At 38.5% G+C, this 15,542-nt stretch overlaps 1 protein-coding gene across 1 annotated transcript in view; it reads right to left on the bottom strand.

Annotated features, from left to right (window-relative positions):
* The window catches only part of LOC149197214 (WD40 repeat-containing protein HOS15-like), a 288,927-nt gene extending 278,768 nt beyond the window's left edge, over nt 1-10,159 (bottom strand). The window contains exons 1-5 of the mRNA XM_089408606.1: nt 9,970-10,159; nt 9,550-9,644; nt 9,409-9,455; nt 7,031-7,166; nt 6,859-6,922 (exon numbers count right to left, since the gene is read on the bottom strand). Of these exons, the coding sequence (XP_089264732.1) occupies nt 6,859-6,922; nt 7,031-7,166; nt 9,409-9,455; nt 9,550-9,644; nt 9,970-10,159 (532 nt within the window). The remainder of the gene's footprint in view (nt 1-6,858; nt 6,923-7,030; nt 7,167-9,408; nt 9,456-9,549; nt 9,645-9,969) is intronic.
* Nucleotides 10,160-15,542: the final 5,383 nt, after the last annotated feature.

Raw genomic sequence — 15,542 nt, 5'->3', positions numbered from 1 at the left:
TTGTGATCATGTAATTCTGATGTAACTTGAATTTGCAATTTCAATTTAATACAAATACAGTTGTTCATGGAAATTTCTAATGGTACATCTTGTTGTCTAATGTATGATTTTATATTGTATATAATGAGAGGAATTAAATCAGTATGATTTTCATCTTATTTATGTGATATGAATTAGGATTTTATGAAGTATTTATTCTTCTTATGAAATATCACATGGGTTTTGAATTTTAAATGCAAATTTACTTTATGTCTCTGTTAAATAACTGGATTCTTGAGTTCCAGGTTATTATTCTTGTCATATCATTTATTTTATCAAAATTCCACCATACCCATAATATGAAAGTCAAACCCTAAGTGTATGAATGCCTCAGCCTGAAAGTAGGTGAAAGAAACAAACCCAATAGTCTCTTTCAAAGGTTTCAAGTGTTTCTAGCATAATTCCTGAAGAAACAAATGAAATAAAATGAAAATATTGAGAAAAATCAAATTGAGAGAACTCTAAACAAAAAATCTTAGATGTTCCCAGGCTCTACACCATTTACACAGTTTGGTGTGACTTCAGGGCCCTGTTGCCCACCAAAAGTGGGTACCCCTAGGAGAGCTTTTCTCCTATTCATCTTCTTCCAGACGACAGCTGGCAGCCCCTGAGAGCCACCTCGTAGCCGATGTGATGTGTCATTTTATCTCCGCTCCTAGCATCAATTTTATGTTTCATCGCCCATCTGTCGAGAGCATATGTTAGAAGGTGGGAAACCTGACCCAAAAGGTATGTTTTTCATTGTGCAATTGGGTGCTTATGTTGCTTTTTCATATGGGCATTTTGGGCATGGATTATTGGGCAACTTGGAAGAAGGAAAGGCTTTGACTATGGTTTTGTTCCCTTACCTTAAATGGGGGATTAATCTTCAATCCTAGTCTCATGGGATCTCCCCTATTGGGCTATGGCTTTAGGAAGGGCACTACCTGGGAAACCACCTATTTTGGTAGCGTGGTCTCGTTTTCCCATTCAACATTCTTCACTGCCCTCTACATATTACAAGACCCATTTCACCATTTTCCTTCTCTGGGTCAACATGAACACTGGGTCCATAGGACACTGGCATACCCCCTCCCCTTGTTCGCATATCTGGGTCAGGCCTAGAAATGATGCCTCGTAGGTTAATGCAGCTAAAAGAAAGTTAAAAGCATATCATGGCCACAAGCAAGAAACAAAAGAAAAAGAAAATCATAAAATGCAAAAGATGGTCGGGACATTTAATATAGCACATGGGCAAAAGCCAAACATGAGCTCTACCCCTTATCATTATGGCCATCACCCTGGTTCCTAGGGCCCATGAGTGCCCCTCACATCATTAAAGGAACCCATGCACATCCCAACCCTTGGTGGGCGATGAACTACCCCACCTTAAGGGGGTAATAATTGTTATATATTATTCACATCATGCTTTCATTTCCTGAAGCCCCAAGCAATAATACAAAGAAAAATCAAGAAAAGGCGAAAGGAACATAAAGAAGGGTGGAAAAACAAACGTTGGGGTAACTCATGTAACCACGTTTGCTTCCTCTTCACATCTGTATGCCCAATATGTGGACTTCCCTCATCATTGTTATCCTTGTACCCATGGCATTTGGCCCTGAGACCCCTTTATCCCCATCCATTCATCGTCATTGACATGCCACCTATTAATTGAAGGATGTACCCAGGACCCCCATATGAAGTCTCAATGTGCCCTTAATTAACAAGCTTAGTTCACTTAGATGAACTAATGAATTATTGTACCTGATGGTGAAGATGCAGCAGTGGACATTATGTGTGATTGGAAGGTGATTTCATCATGGGTTGGGCAACTTAACTGGGTCCTAATTCCACTAGAGGAGCATATGACACCTTACAGGTGAAGCATTAAGAGTCATGGGACTCGTGTACAAATTATTCTTTCAGTAGCAATCACTTTTCCAATTAATTTCAATCACCCAAGGACAGTAAGTGATTGTAAATAGAGCAATAAACCATTTGCACAATAGAAGATAGCCAAGATTAATAGAGACAGATATTTTTGGTCAAAGACCAGGGAAAAACCCCACAAGGGGGAAAACCCTAACCAGATTCTTATTCTATTAAATGTTCATCAAATGCTCAACAAAGAGATACATAGTCCAAGTACATCAACAATTAGTCAAAGGTCAAGGCCTTGATTTTCAAGTCAACTAATCCAATATCTAATCAAATATGAACAATATAGTCAAATCTGGTCAAATAATAACTCTACAATTTTCCAACCCTGTCGCAATCAAAGTTAACAACAGTCAACACAACCCTAACCAATCCAAATTCAATGGTCTAATCAGCTCCAAACAGTTTGGCCAAAGCAGCAACAAACTCGACCTTCCTTGCTTGGTCAAACCTAGTCAAAACAGTCCACAAATCTACCTCAAAAATCAGTCAAAGTCAAAGTCAACCCTATGGAAACCCTAGTTGTATATCTGCGGTCAACGCTGGTCAAAGTGCCCAAAAAAATTTGGTCTTCTCTCTCCCGAATTTGGCCTCCAAGAACAGATCCAAAAACCAAGTCGAACCTAGTCCAATCACCCAAACTCAATGTTGGTCAAAGGTGCCAAAACAAAAGTCAAATTTCGTCAACAGATTTCTCTCTCTCTCCTCTTTGCATGTGTGAGCTCGCACCCTGCAATTTCGAACCAGATCAAACCAATTAAGAAGAAAGGAATGTGTAATGTGATGCCTCTAACTAATGCCAAGTGAGGTGTATTTATATGTGGTTGAGGAGGTCGAATTTCTCCTTTAGGTTGACTTGTACTTTTTGTGTTGACTTGGTTCCACATTAAAAATAATATTTTCCCATGTACAAATTAAATTTTTCCAAAGGCAAGTGAGGTCTCCTTAGGGTTTGTTGGGCTTCTCCAAAGAAGGAGTTGCTCCCTTAGCTGACAATTTTCAACACTCCCTCTCAACTAGGGAGGAATTTCCTACTGCATCATAGGTCTCATCATCTCAGATGTCTCGTCATCATCATCGTTGTATCATATCATATCTCGTCTCTGCTCATTTCAGCTCATTTGTTGAAAACTCTCGATCTAAAGAAAAAGAATCATCATAATGGAGATTAATCTGTCACCCTATATCCAATTATAATAGGAAATATCAGTGTTGCATGAACCGTCCCCCCCCCAGGATCCAAAGGCAGATCCGCGTCCCATACGGATCTGCCACCGATCCTTCGGCGGAACCGTGAATCGTCTTTTTTTTTGCGATTCCTGCAAAAATGGATTCGTGGGGGCCCCGATCCACGACTCCTACTGCCCAATCCGCGGTTCCTATTTCCCGATCTGCAGATCCAGAACGGATCAGGTGCGGATCTGTGGAGGTTCGGGCGTGTATCCACCACGAATCGCAAGCGGATCCAAGAGAAGGTGGACGGTTCCACAGGGCTTTTTTTGTTTTTGAAACTTTCGAACTATTCTGTGAGGAACTACACTTTATGAATACTCCCAAGGCGCTCCCTAATGGTAATGTTAAATTCTTAAAGTAAAAGTGACATTCTCCTTTATCTTTCATTTCCATCCTTTTACTTAAATTTTTAACATTACCATGAAATGACTCAGGATGTTTGAGAGTGGTTCCAACCTCATCGGACTTCATATGGAGAAAACAGAATTTCATATCCTATTCAAAATTCAGCAGACTTAACAATTTTCAAGATCAATGGGATTGTGACGTTTCATTGGATTATATCATGTATGAGGGCATGTGATTGGCATTTAATCAAGAGCAACAAGCCCTATATGTACCCCCCCCCAGTGTTGGGATTGTTGAACTCCTTTGTCATGGCCTTAATAATTATGTGCCCTTCACTCAAGTCAAAATCATTGATCGGGCATGTTAAGCTTTCTCTACCATATTATAAGGCTTGGATTAAGCTGTTTGATCAAAATTAGGCAATGTTGACAAAAATCCCTATAGAATTGAAGTAGAGGCAAAGGCTAGACAAGAGAAGAGGAATCTAGATTGTAGATGGTTGATGTTGGAATAATTAATCATTCATGTACAATGGATGCCATATCTATCTTGATTTATGTAAAAATATGCATGTTTTCATGTCTTCTACAACTAATTTGGTATTTTGGATGTTTTTTTTAATATAAATGCAAATATATATATATATATATAGATAATAGACGCTTCCGAGACGCTTCGCTTCCTAGATTTTTGGAAAATGACGCTTCCGCGTCCCCGCTTCCAAAAAGCGTCCTAGTTTCGTCCCCGCTTCGTGCAACATTGGGAAAGATACTACTTACCATGAGAGGTAAGGATCACAACTACCATATTGTCCTTTTATATTCCCATCTTGATCCTCAAGAATCAAGTAGTAGAACACCTTCAACCACTAACATGGGGAGGATACCCAACTTACCAGTGGTAAAGATCACACACACCCAAGTTTGCTGACCCGTTGGCCAAATGGGTGGCAATCCCTACAAGCCCAGCTTGTGGGTAGGATGCATACTAGGGTATACTCTATCAAGTCTCAGACTTTACGGCAGGGGAGGATACCCAACTTGCCATAAGTGGCAAGGATCACACACATGCTACAGTGACAATAGGCAAGATACCACTTACCATGAGAGGTAAGGATCACACACATCCTATTATCCATGAGATTCCTCAACCCCAAGAGCTCTCCAGCTCCATTCCCACCCTGGGAGCTCAAACAAGGGGGAAAAGCATAGCTCAGTGTTCTCAATCAACCATGACCACTTCCCGGAAGGGTCACATCCACTAGTCCAAGTTGCTCTCTGAAGACCAAGAACTTCCCTTTCGGCAAAGGCTTGGTAAGAATGTTAGCTATCTGCTCATCAATCAAAATGTGATGGAATCTTACAGCTCCTCTCTGCACCATATCCCAGATATAGTGATATCTAATCTCAATATGCTTGGACCTGTTGTGTAACACAGGACTCTCTGAAAGTCGGATCCCACTCTTATTGTTACGGTATATCACAATCATATCCGATACCTGCTCAAACAACTCTCCAAAGAGCTTCCTCAACCATATCGCCTCACAGCTAGTCATGCTACAGCAATATACTTAGCCTCAATCGTGCTAAGAGCAACAGATTTCTGCTTCCTACTCATCCAAGATATCATGGCAGACCCTAGGCTAAAACAACTCCTTGATGTGCTCTTCTTGTTCAGAAATGTTCTTTCCAGGGCCGAGGCAGATGTGCTCTATGCCATCTAGAGGGAGAATCAGTTCTCCACATTTTTGTGCATTATCCCTTTTCAAAGTCATTTTGCTAGGAAATGAGTTGGATTTTGTAGTTGAATCATATCCAGGAAGGAGAAAATATTGAATCTTGTCTACAAAGCTAGTATTTGGGACATATGCCAAAGAAATATAAGGCTCTCCCCCTTGTTTATGCATGGAGCATCTGGCTAGAGCGCAACCAAGCCATTTTTTAGGACAAGCTCCCACTAAATGTCAAAGTGGAAACTCAATGTCTTGTAATCATGTCTTATGATGCACATGTCCATGCCTCCCATCCATCCTCCTTGTCTGTGGATATTCCTATTCAAACAGATTTCCGCTAGGCTTTCTTAGATGGTGTGGCCCAGATGAGCCCACCAAAATGTGGGGCAGAGGTATACTATATGTCTTAGATACACACTCGATCTCTTTCAGGATCAGTTTGAACTTTGGATCCTACTACAAACAATTGGGCTGAATTGATGGCAGTTATACTCCTTCTCCAGCTTGCTCTTGAACATAATCTCAGTCAACTACATGTTTATGGGGACTCTACTTTGGTCATAAATTGGCTGAAATAGGCTTTCTAATTTTGCTCTTTTGCCACTTTTCAAAAATATTCAGAACATGGTTGCTTTATTTTCTCACATAACTTTTGATCATGTCTATAAGCATCAAAACCAAGTTGTAGACTCCCTATCAAAGCAAAGTCTGGAATTGGCCTCCGCAGTCTAGTTGCTCACAGAATCTGGAAAGTCTTCAAAAAGAATCCATCCATCATCACTAGGAAGATGATGGAACCTTAATTCATCTAAATAACATTGCATAATTCTTATCTGTATTGGGGCAATTTTTGAAATTTTGTGATGTATATGGTCTATATATTTATGACAATTATCAATTGATATATGTAATTCTACTTGCTATAGTGGTCAATCATGGATAGTATTGGATATAAACAAAGGATTGTTGGGGCATTTTATTGGAAGTGCCTACAACACGCTCCACTGATGTACTCACTTTTGGATATAATAATAATATCTGGCTTTTTTTCATTGGAAAAAAAAACATATATATAGCTTTACATCAAGAGAACTAACTCAACAAATTACGAGAAAATCCCAACAAGATCCAAGAACTAGAAATGAAGAACAATAATAGAGATTGTTAGAGATAGGATCTCAACTACTCCATCAGAATAGGAAACCAAAAGGATTCATTACACTAAACAACATTAACAATCTGCTGGGTTTTTGCAGGAGATGGTTTTCTCCTTTCAAAGAGTTTTGTGAATCAGCCAGCTTGACTTTCCCATTCATCTTTTCTTCTCATATTTCTTTCCAATAGGTTATTCTAATTTATTCTGAGCAACTAGATTAATATATGACTATTTATGTTTTCTCCATTCTTCTAACGATTTTTAGATTCATCACGCTAAATATAAAGTACATATGCAAAGAATTAAGAACTAGAATCGCTATCATGCCTAGAAGAGCATTCTAAATATCATTGAGACGTATCCTTTGAGAAAACATAGTTTATTATTTGAAGATTTTCATACAAACAACAAAATAAATCCAAGCCAACCTTACCATCCTTGCTCCAAATCCTTAATTGTCCATCATAAGTACCAGTTGCAAGTAGTGTCCCTTCTCCCTGAACCAATCCAAAAGTACAGGAAAACAAGGATATTCAAAAGGGTATCTTTGAAGACTAGCAATCAAATAAATTGTCCTCCGCATGATATAGATTTGTGTAACTCACATTCCAATCAAGAACTGTCACATCCATGCTCTGCTTATTGTGTTTCAAAACAAGAGCTTTTGGAGGCCCGCTATGGGTTTCAGATGTGCGTGGCCCATCCGGGATTGTCCAAATTCGAGCTGTAGAATCTCCAGATCTGTGAGACATTCAGGAACAGTATTTAATACATTTCTAATGATTACTGGTTCCACTGTCCACATACAGTTTAAATATGGTAGTTTTAGCCGATATAACAAAGAAAATAAGTAGTTTATCTTAAACTATGTCCCTTCCTGGAGTTCTAGGAAGCCTTGGGCCATCTCTTTTAAGGAAACCTGATTAGCCCAACTTAGATTATATGCCCCTATTGGTCAAATAGATGCTCTCCAGCAACATTACCCAAAAATAACACCAGTTCACATGTTCACCAAAGTTATGCTAATACAAAGTTCAAACAACACTCCAACTCATCATAAAGTATTATTCAAGGGTTTATGTTTACAGAATGTAATACTCATCATAGTTTTAAAAATCGCTCAGAAAAACCGGTAACTGGTCAAACCAGCCGGTTAGCTAGCTGGCCGGTCCGAACCGGCCTAAAAACCCGGTCAGACCCTTCATTTGCCCGATTTTTGGCCCTAATCGGTGAAAATCGGCCGGTTTGTATCAAACCGGCCGGTTCCGTCCTAAACCGGCCGGTTTATGGCATGCCCACCGAATCTTGGAAAAAGGCGTTGGTGGTTTGTGGTTTAGGGGTTTTGGGGGGGAGGTAAAGGTATTTTCCCTCCAAAAACACCCTCTCCAAGCTATAAGAGACCCCTCTCACTCTCATTTGTCTCACACAACTGATTTGGAGTGTTTGTGAGTGTTTGTGAGTTTGTTTGTGAGCTTGGAGAGTGTGGAGTTTTTGCTGAAGTAGTCATCTTGGAGTTGGAGTTGGAGCTATTTTGGAGATAGTGTGTAGCTGTTAGTGGAGTTGCCATCTTCAAGAGGAGGCTAAGGGAGCTAGTTTGCATTTCCAGGTAAGGATTTGCACTTGATAATTCCTCATTTGAGTCTGTTGTCCATGAATTTTTTTTTAATGTGTTATACTTATAAACTTCTCACTTCTATGATCTATCATGTATGCTATAAACTCTCTAGCTCTATGCTATCAAATTTTGTAGCTTGAGCCTTGCATGTGCATTTGTTTTCCTACATTTATCTTTGGTTTTCCATTTTGCTTAGCTGCAATTTTTTTTTTAAATGGCAGATTTCTTTGCAAATTGTTATTATTTCAAGCAAACATGGCTCCAAAAGGAAAGGAGAGTGCATGGGCTCATTGTGATGTAATTGATGGAAAAATGATATGCAAATTATGCCATAAATCTATTGGAGGTGGAGGTATTCTTAGGTTGAAACAACACTTGGCTGGGATAAGAGGCCAAGTAAAGCCATGTGATGCACCAAATGCACTGTTAGGTCCTATTAGGGCAGAATACATTGCCAAGCTTGAAAAATTTTATGAGGATAAGGCTAGGGAGATCCCATTGTGTTGGACGATATTGATCCAACATCAGAATGGGTGGAGGAGACTGAAGATCCTGTGTTTGAGGCTGATTTTGATATCGACATGGCTTTAGCGGGGGATGAGGCAGATTATGTGGCGGCATCAGAACCAGGATCAGTAGCGGCATCAAGGAAAGGCAAGGAACCAATGGAAGGCACAGGTCGTGCAGGTCGACAAACTCGTGCTTCCATTAGGTCCACTTCTATTGTCATTGGTGGCATTGATACTGATGTTGCAGATCAGGCTGAGGCATCTTCAGACTCTGAACCAGATGATGTCTATGTAGCTCTTGATGATGATCCTGTGTCTAGTAGTGGTGATGGACTTGATGATTGATCATGTGTACACTGTAGACTTGTAGTAGGCCAATGGCCTCATAGCTTGCAGCATTGTTTTTGGACTTTATAGGCCATTTAGAGCCTCATTTCTTATGTATTTTGCTATTTTGTCGATGATATGTATTGCACTCGGTGCCATTTTGATATATTCACCTTTGCATGGTATATAAATGAGCAAACTTTGCATATTTTGTCTCTATTGGCTTGGAATCATGGTTTTACATCTTAAAAATAGTTTTGTTTCATTAAAAATTAATTATTTAATGTATTTTTTTAAAACCGGTTCGTTTAGACCAAACCAGTCCCGGTTAGACTGGTTCCGGTCAATAAACCGGTTCATTAGGTGGACCAGTCCGGTCACCGGTTCCGGTTTTAAAAACATTGATACTCATCAACAATAATCATCTTTGAATAAATGGGATGGACCAATATATAATGGAAAATGTATCAACTATCTATGTTAAATACAGCGAGAGGCCAAATTACAAAAAGAACAGTATTAAAAGACTTACCCTGAAGCAAGAAGTGAACCTGTTGGACTCCAAGAACAGTTGAAAACCTAAATGGCATGCAGAAGTTGCATTTATATATTAAGTAACATATCTTTTTCCATGAAAGGATATAACTGAACATTCTTTTGTGGAATTACAAACCTCAGAGGTGTGTCCTTCCAGGATGGTAACATCTGAACTTGGAAACTCCCAGAATGTAGAAGAAGAGGCAATTGTAATGCCCATGGGTTCCGGGCCTGGAAGAAACAGAGGTAGTGAATATGAATCTCAAACTAAATGAGATGAAAGAATACATCATCCATTCAAGATCATCTAGCCCATCATTCAATTTACTAGAAAACGGATAAGTATTGATGGAACCTAACTTACAGTCAAACAGAAATCACCCAGCTTATGGCCAATGTGGGATCATTTATTTATTAGAAAATAGAAAATCAACTTTTGGCCAATGCGGGATCATTTATTCTACCAGCAAATAGAAAAATATTAATGGGAACTTACAGTCAAACAGAAATCACCCAACTTTGGCGACAGCGGGATCAAAGCTCAAACTTCTTATACCTTGTACTTTGAGGATGCTGGAATAACGCCCGTATAGGAATTGAAATAACAAATTCCAACCAGTACAACACTGCACTAGAGGAGAGATAGTAATTAACCGCTTATGCACATAACACAAAACAGTAATGTTTGAAACAATATCACAGCAGTACAGTACTAGAACACTCAGCCATGTGCTGTGGGATTTCATGAATATCAACTTACAGTTAGTATTCAAACATAACTACTCCACTCAAGGAAAATTGCTTCGCGGACAAGGCAACCCACGTAAGCCTTCGAAAATCTTGCGAATTGCTTCATCCACTAGTCACGCCACGGGCGCTTCTCAGAAATATTGCGTGCAATGCTTCTTACAAATAAATGTACTGAAATATATTGCATGCAAAGCTTGGCCATAGATTGTGCATACAAAATCTACAAGTCGATCTAAGCGTTGTATGCAGTCTATTTCATTCAAAAATTTCATGAGGGAATATTTAATGTTAAAATATATGACTTTAGGGCTTTGTTTTTCAATAATAGAAAACAATAATTAAATAATAAAATTGTACAGAAATTTGGGTAAAATTAATTAGAAAAATGTATGGGAAAAGAATATTTTATGTATTAGTTAGATTATTTTTGTTTTATAATTTGTTATTTGTTAATTAGAGTTGGTATAGAAGAAAAAAAAAAAAGAAATTATTTTAATGTTCACGAGGCTAAAGATAGTCTATGGGGCAGATTGCTTCTTCATCTTTTTGATGTATTCGACCCTTTTTCTGTGAAGCTTCACAATAAATGCTCCCAACTTCTTGACAAACCCCTCGCTAAATAAATTATCCCAAGAGCTAGGTGTCAACATATTTGCATAACTTTCCATGTTGTCTTTGAAGGCCTCACATTCTAAAATGAAATGTTTTTCTGTTTCCACTTTTTCGGAAGAACAAAAAATGCATACTCTTTCCTCCCACACTTCTTTTGGCATTTTACAGCGCCATGTTTCACAACAGAGTTGATGAGAATTAGTCTTTAACTGAGCAATAAGAATTTTGGCTCTCCAAGAGATATTGACCTCTATGTATGCTTTTGGTTGATGACTATGAGTGGGATTAAACACTTCAATATATTATGTTTTCTTTCTTCCTAGCTCCTTATCCCAAGTATGCTTGTGGAACTTATCCATAACAAAAGCTTTTATCTCTTTGTTGTTTATGGGACGCATTCAAGCAAATACCCCATTTACTAAACCATTTGTTATTTTGCTGCATCCAAGTTTTTTTTTTTTTTTTTGCACAATTTGTCATTAAAGACAACCTTAGGTCATCTACCCTCTTCCATTTGCTCAATTTTTTGTAAATACCTTATGACTCACACAACAGCATTTGCTTCAATAGGAGCAGCCCCTGTTTCACTTAACAGGATAGCATAAGGAACTACACTTTTAATCTTGAATTTGTTTGTAATCAAATGCTTCTGAATTTTCTCAATTTGTCTCCACTGCATGTCGAATGTGTTGCTAGCCCATAGTTCACAACCATACAGAATCACCGGAATCACTAGAAGACCAAAAAGAGTTTGAGTGGTTTTCTAATCCCATAACTTTGCCTCTCTACACCTATTTTGAAAAGCATAAAATGCTTTCCAACCCCCCAAAGTTCTTTACTTTCTACAACCATCCCAGCTTAGATTTTTGTTGAAGTCAATTCCGAGGTATTTGTAATTCACAACTTCTTCCAGAATATTGCCTTTAAAGTAGAACTTATGTTGCTTATGTTTTCTTTTCTTAGATAAAACCACTACTTTCGTTTTGCTAAGATTGACTTGCATCCCCACACTTCTACAAAAATGCTCAAGGGATAGTAAGTGCTCTTGCAAACCAAGAGCCGATTTAGCAATCAGAATAAGGTCATTTGCATACAAAAGAAGCCTTATAACAAACTTTCCCAAATAAATACCATCACCCCCTTGCGAATTTAACCACTCCTCAAGCTTGTTGATATGTAAACCAAAAAGGGTAGGAGACGGTGGGCAACCTTGCTTGACCCCAATATCGCTTCTAAAACTTTCAGAAATGCCTATTGAAGTCCTAATTTTGTCTTTCACCTCTTCATATAGCCTATGCATAATTGGTCTCAAATGTTTAGGAACCCCAAGTTCCTTCATTCTGTGTCAAAGCTTATCCCTAGGAACCAAGTCAAACGCTTTTCTGAAATCAACAAAGCAACAAAAGACTTCTTCCTTTTTCTCCTAAACTTTTTCAATGATGTGCCTTAAAGTTATACAATGATCAACTGTGGAATGTTTAGGTCTAAAACCTTCTTGCCCTTTAGCATGCTTATCTCTTTCTTCTGCCCAGTTGCTAATTTTATTTTCTAGCGTGCTTCCAAATAGCTTTGCAAACGAAGGGTTTATCATGATGGTCCTATAATTGGAGGGATTATTGACGTCACCGCTCTTGAAAAGAGGTATTGCCAGAGTAGTTGTCCAATCTGTGGGGAGCCCCTGTTGTATGATGTTGTTGAAATTTTTGTGATGCAAGGATCTTTGAGCCCCACATTAGGTATTCTGCTTGGAGTTCAGCTAAGTATTTTGCTTTTTCAACACCCAACTTCTTGATACCCATCTCTACCTCTTGCACCGTGAAGAGTTCAGTATCAGTGTTGACCAAGGGGGGAGGGTCAACCTTAGGATCTTGCTCATAGAATTGTCTTGCATAGTCAAACCATTTAGAAGCTGTAATACTATTTCCAGTTTGTATCTTTTTCAGTCGGAGCTCCTTCCAAAATAATTTGGGATTATTTTTCCCAAGGAATATTAGTTCTTCCCTCCTTGAAACCATGAAATCGGCCTTTTTCATACTTATTAACTGCTTGTAAGCTTTCAGCTTTATGTTATCTTTGTTTGACTCTTTCCACATTCTCCTTGCCTTTTCGCATTCTTTGTCAAACCAAGCATTAACTAGAAAGCAATTTGTTTCAGACTTCTTAATTTTTTCTCTTTTACACTTTGCAAGTGTGCATTGAATTAAATGTCTTAATTCATGACTATGAAGGCCATGAATTGTGATTTTCGCCTTCTCGAAGAGCCTCTCTAGCGTCATTTTGAAGGTATTACAATTTTCTGGAGTCAAAAGAATTCTGCCCTGTGGGAGATTTTGTAGTACGTGCTAAATTTTTTACTCTAATTGTTTCTTTCCAGTCCAAGAGAAACATAAATAAATTGGCTTGTGATCTGATTTTAAGTCCCACAGTTGATCTCCAATCAAAACTTCCTCCTTTTTCTCACACAAACCATGCGAACAAATTGCATAATCTACTACACTTTCTCCATTGTAAGTATTGCAAGTGAAATTACCGGACTTTGCTCATCTAGTCAAGCCATTATTAATGAAGCAATTGTTCACCAAAGATATTACATCCCTTGTCCTCTGAAATTCTTTCCCACTAATGATTACTCTCTTTTGTAAGCCAAATAGGGTCGCAATCATCTTTACAGCAGAGAATGCTAGTTTTCTCACTTGTAGTCCTAACATTGAAATCACCCACTATAAGGACTTCACCTAGCTGCGAATATGTTACAATATGCAATTTTAAGGCTGCAAATGGATCTTTGTAGTCAAACCCTCTACCTTTGTAAATTTTTTAAACTTGTGAAGCAAAATATCATGCTGCAATTCTGATGTGGTTTCCATTTTCTGATATTTTAAACCAAACGAATTGCTTATTTGAGTCTTCTTTTTCTAACTGAATGAGGCGACCTTCTTTCTCCCTTACTAAAACCATGATACCCCCATGCCCTTGCCCATTCTCTGCTGTCTTGTTCCACGCTGCCATCTTCCAGTATCCTTCAAACAAAGGTGTCTTGCACCCTTCATGCTCATGTGTTTCTATGAGGCAAATTATGTCTCTATCTTCCGTAATAAGTCGTAAACCAAGTCCTCGCCTCCATGGGTAACCTCTGTAGTTCCAACAAACTAATCTTAAGGAAACCTGGGTATGACTTGATTGCTATTTATTTTGACATGCAAGACTCACATTTGAGTCTTTGTCCCTACTTTCGCAGGCTCACCTTGCTTCCTGATACCCTATTGAAGAGTTTGTTGCCTCTTCTTTATTACCATCTTGTTGCTTTCTCTTGGAAGGAGGTCCAAATCGTGTTATCACAACTTTGCCTTTATAAATCCATGCTCTTTTGCCTTCATCTCTTGCTACCCTAACCTTTAACATTTTTATGCTCTTAACCTGCAAGACGATACCAGAATACCAAATATGCAAAGAAATAGACCCAGAACATAGAATAATGAGAAATAACAGCAAGTATTTTATTATTCAGAAAGCAATGTTCACTTGCCTCTTCGAGGGGGAAACCTCCAATAGAGCTGAGGTCAAGTACAAAATAAGACACGATGCTCCTCGAGGGGAGTCTCTATCCTTTATATAGGATTCATACATGCAATACCATGGGGCAATACCATGGTTCTTATTAATACCATCTATCTAATACCATGGCCCATTTGCAACTAACTGTGGTCCCTGCATTAAATGCGGGTTAACCACTTACAATTATTAATATGGGCTTTATTGACTCTTTACTTAACTATAACTATGACTCGATCCTATTACATAAATAAGGGGGTTAGGGTTGGACCCTAACAAACATTTCCTCCCTCCTTTCCTCCTATTGTTTTATAGTTAAATCTTCTTCTAGGAAAAAGCGAGAACCCCTCAAGAGATGCTTCTTGCTTAGAATGATATATTTATCACGCAATCTAGGCATGATGACTTTTATGGGCCTGACTCTCTCACTGTTAAACTTACCCACCCTCCATGCTTGGCATATTTGTCCTTGCCATAGCAACTTGTCTTTCAAGAAGTCTCTTGCAAAGTCAAGAGTACATTCATTTTTCCCATAGTCTTTCACCCCTTTAATAATTATGTTTGTTGCTCTATTTTGTCTTTCCTTGCCTTCTCTATCTTGCATGTTGTCAACCTGAATGTTTGTTTCTCCTTCCTTATTAGCATAATTTCTAATAACTTGAGCCCAAGTTTTGGAAACTTTGGTGGAATCTCCTTTCCTTTCTTCTCTTGCTTTCTCTTCATGGTTGTCTATTTGGGCAATCATTTTCCCTTTATCTTGGGATGATTTCACATTCACCACCTCTGTACTTTCCACTACATATTTATTTATGTTTTGCACATCCGCCTTCTTTTGTTTCCATTCTGTCTTCCCTATCAAGAGAGCTTCCTGCAGCAATGCTAGTTGTTCTTTTAAAACTTTATTTCTTTCTGCTAAAGCCTTGTTATCGGCTATTATTATATGAGTTTTATGATCTCTTTCCTGCTCTTTAACTTCTAAAACCTCCAACCTTTGTTTTACATTTAACAATTCTTTCACATAAAGACCAGATGACCAGGTGAGAGGTGTGGATGTGAGACTATATAAGGCAGAATCATCAATGAATTTTCTTTTGGACTTCTTATTGCCACGTGCTTGTAGAGGGGACTTGTTTGAGCGCTTCTTGCGAAGGGCTCAAGTAATTTCCTTTTTAGACCATTTTTCCTTGTTTGCTCCCATTTTATACAGGCTAGTCT

This window comes from Pinus tabuliformis, chromosome 2_2 (assembly GCF_031772625.1).
Source record: "Pinus tabuliformis cultivar Carrire ecotype Pingquan chromosome 2_2, CPIR1, whole genome shotgun sequence".
Classification (NCBI taxonomy): domain Eukaryota; kingdom Viridiplantae; phylum Streptophyta; class Pinopsida; order Pinales; family Pinaceae; genus Pinus; species Pinus tabuliformis.
This window is presented reverse-complemented; position numbering and strand designations above follow the sequence as displayed.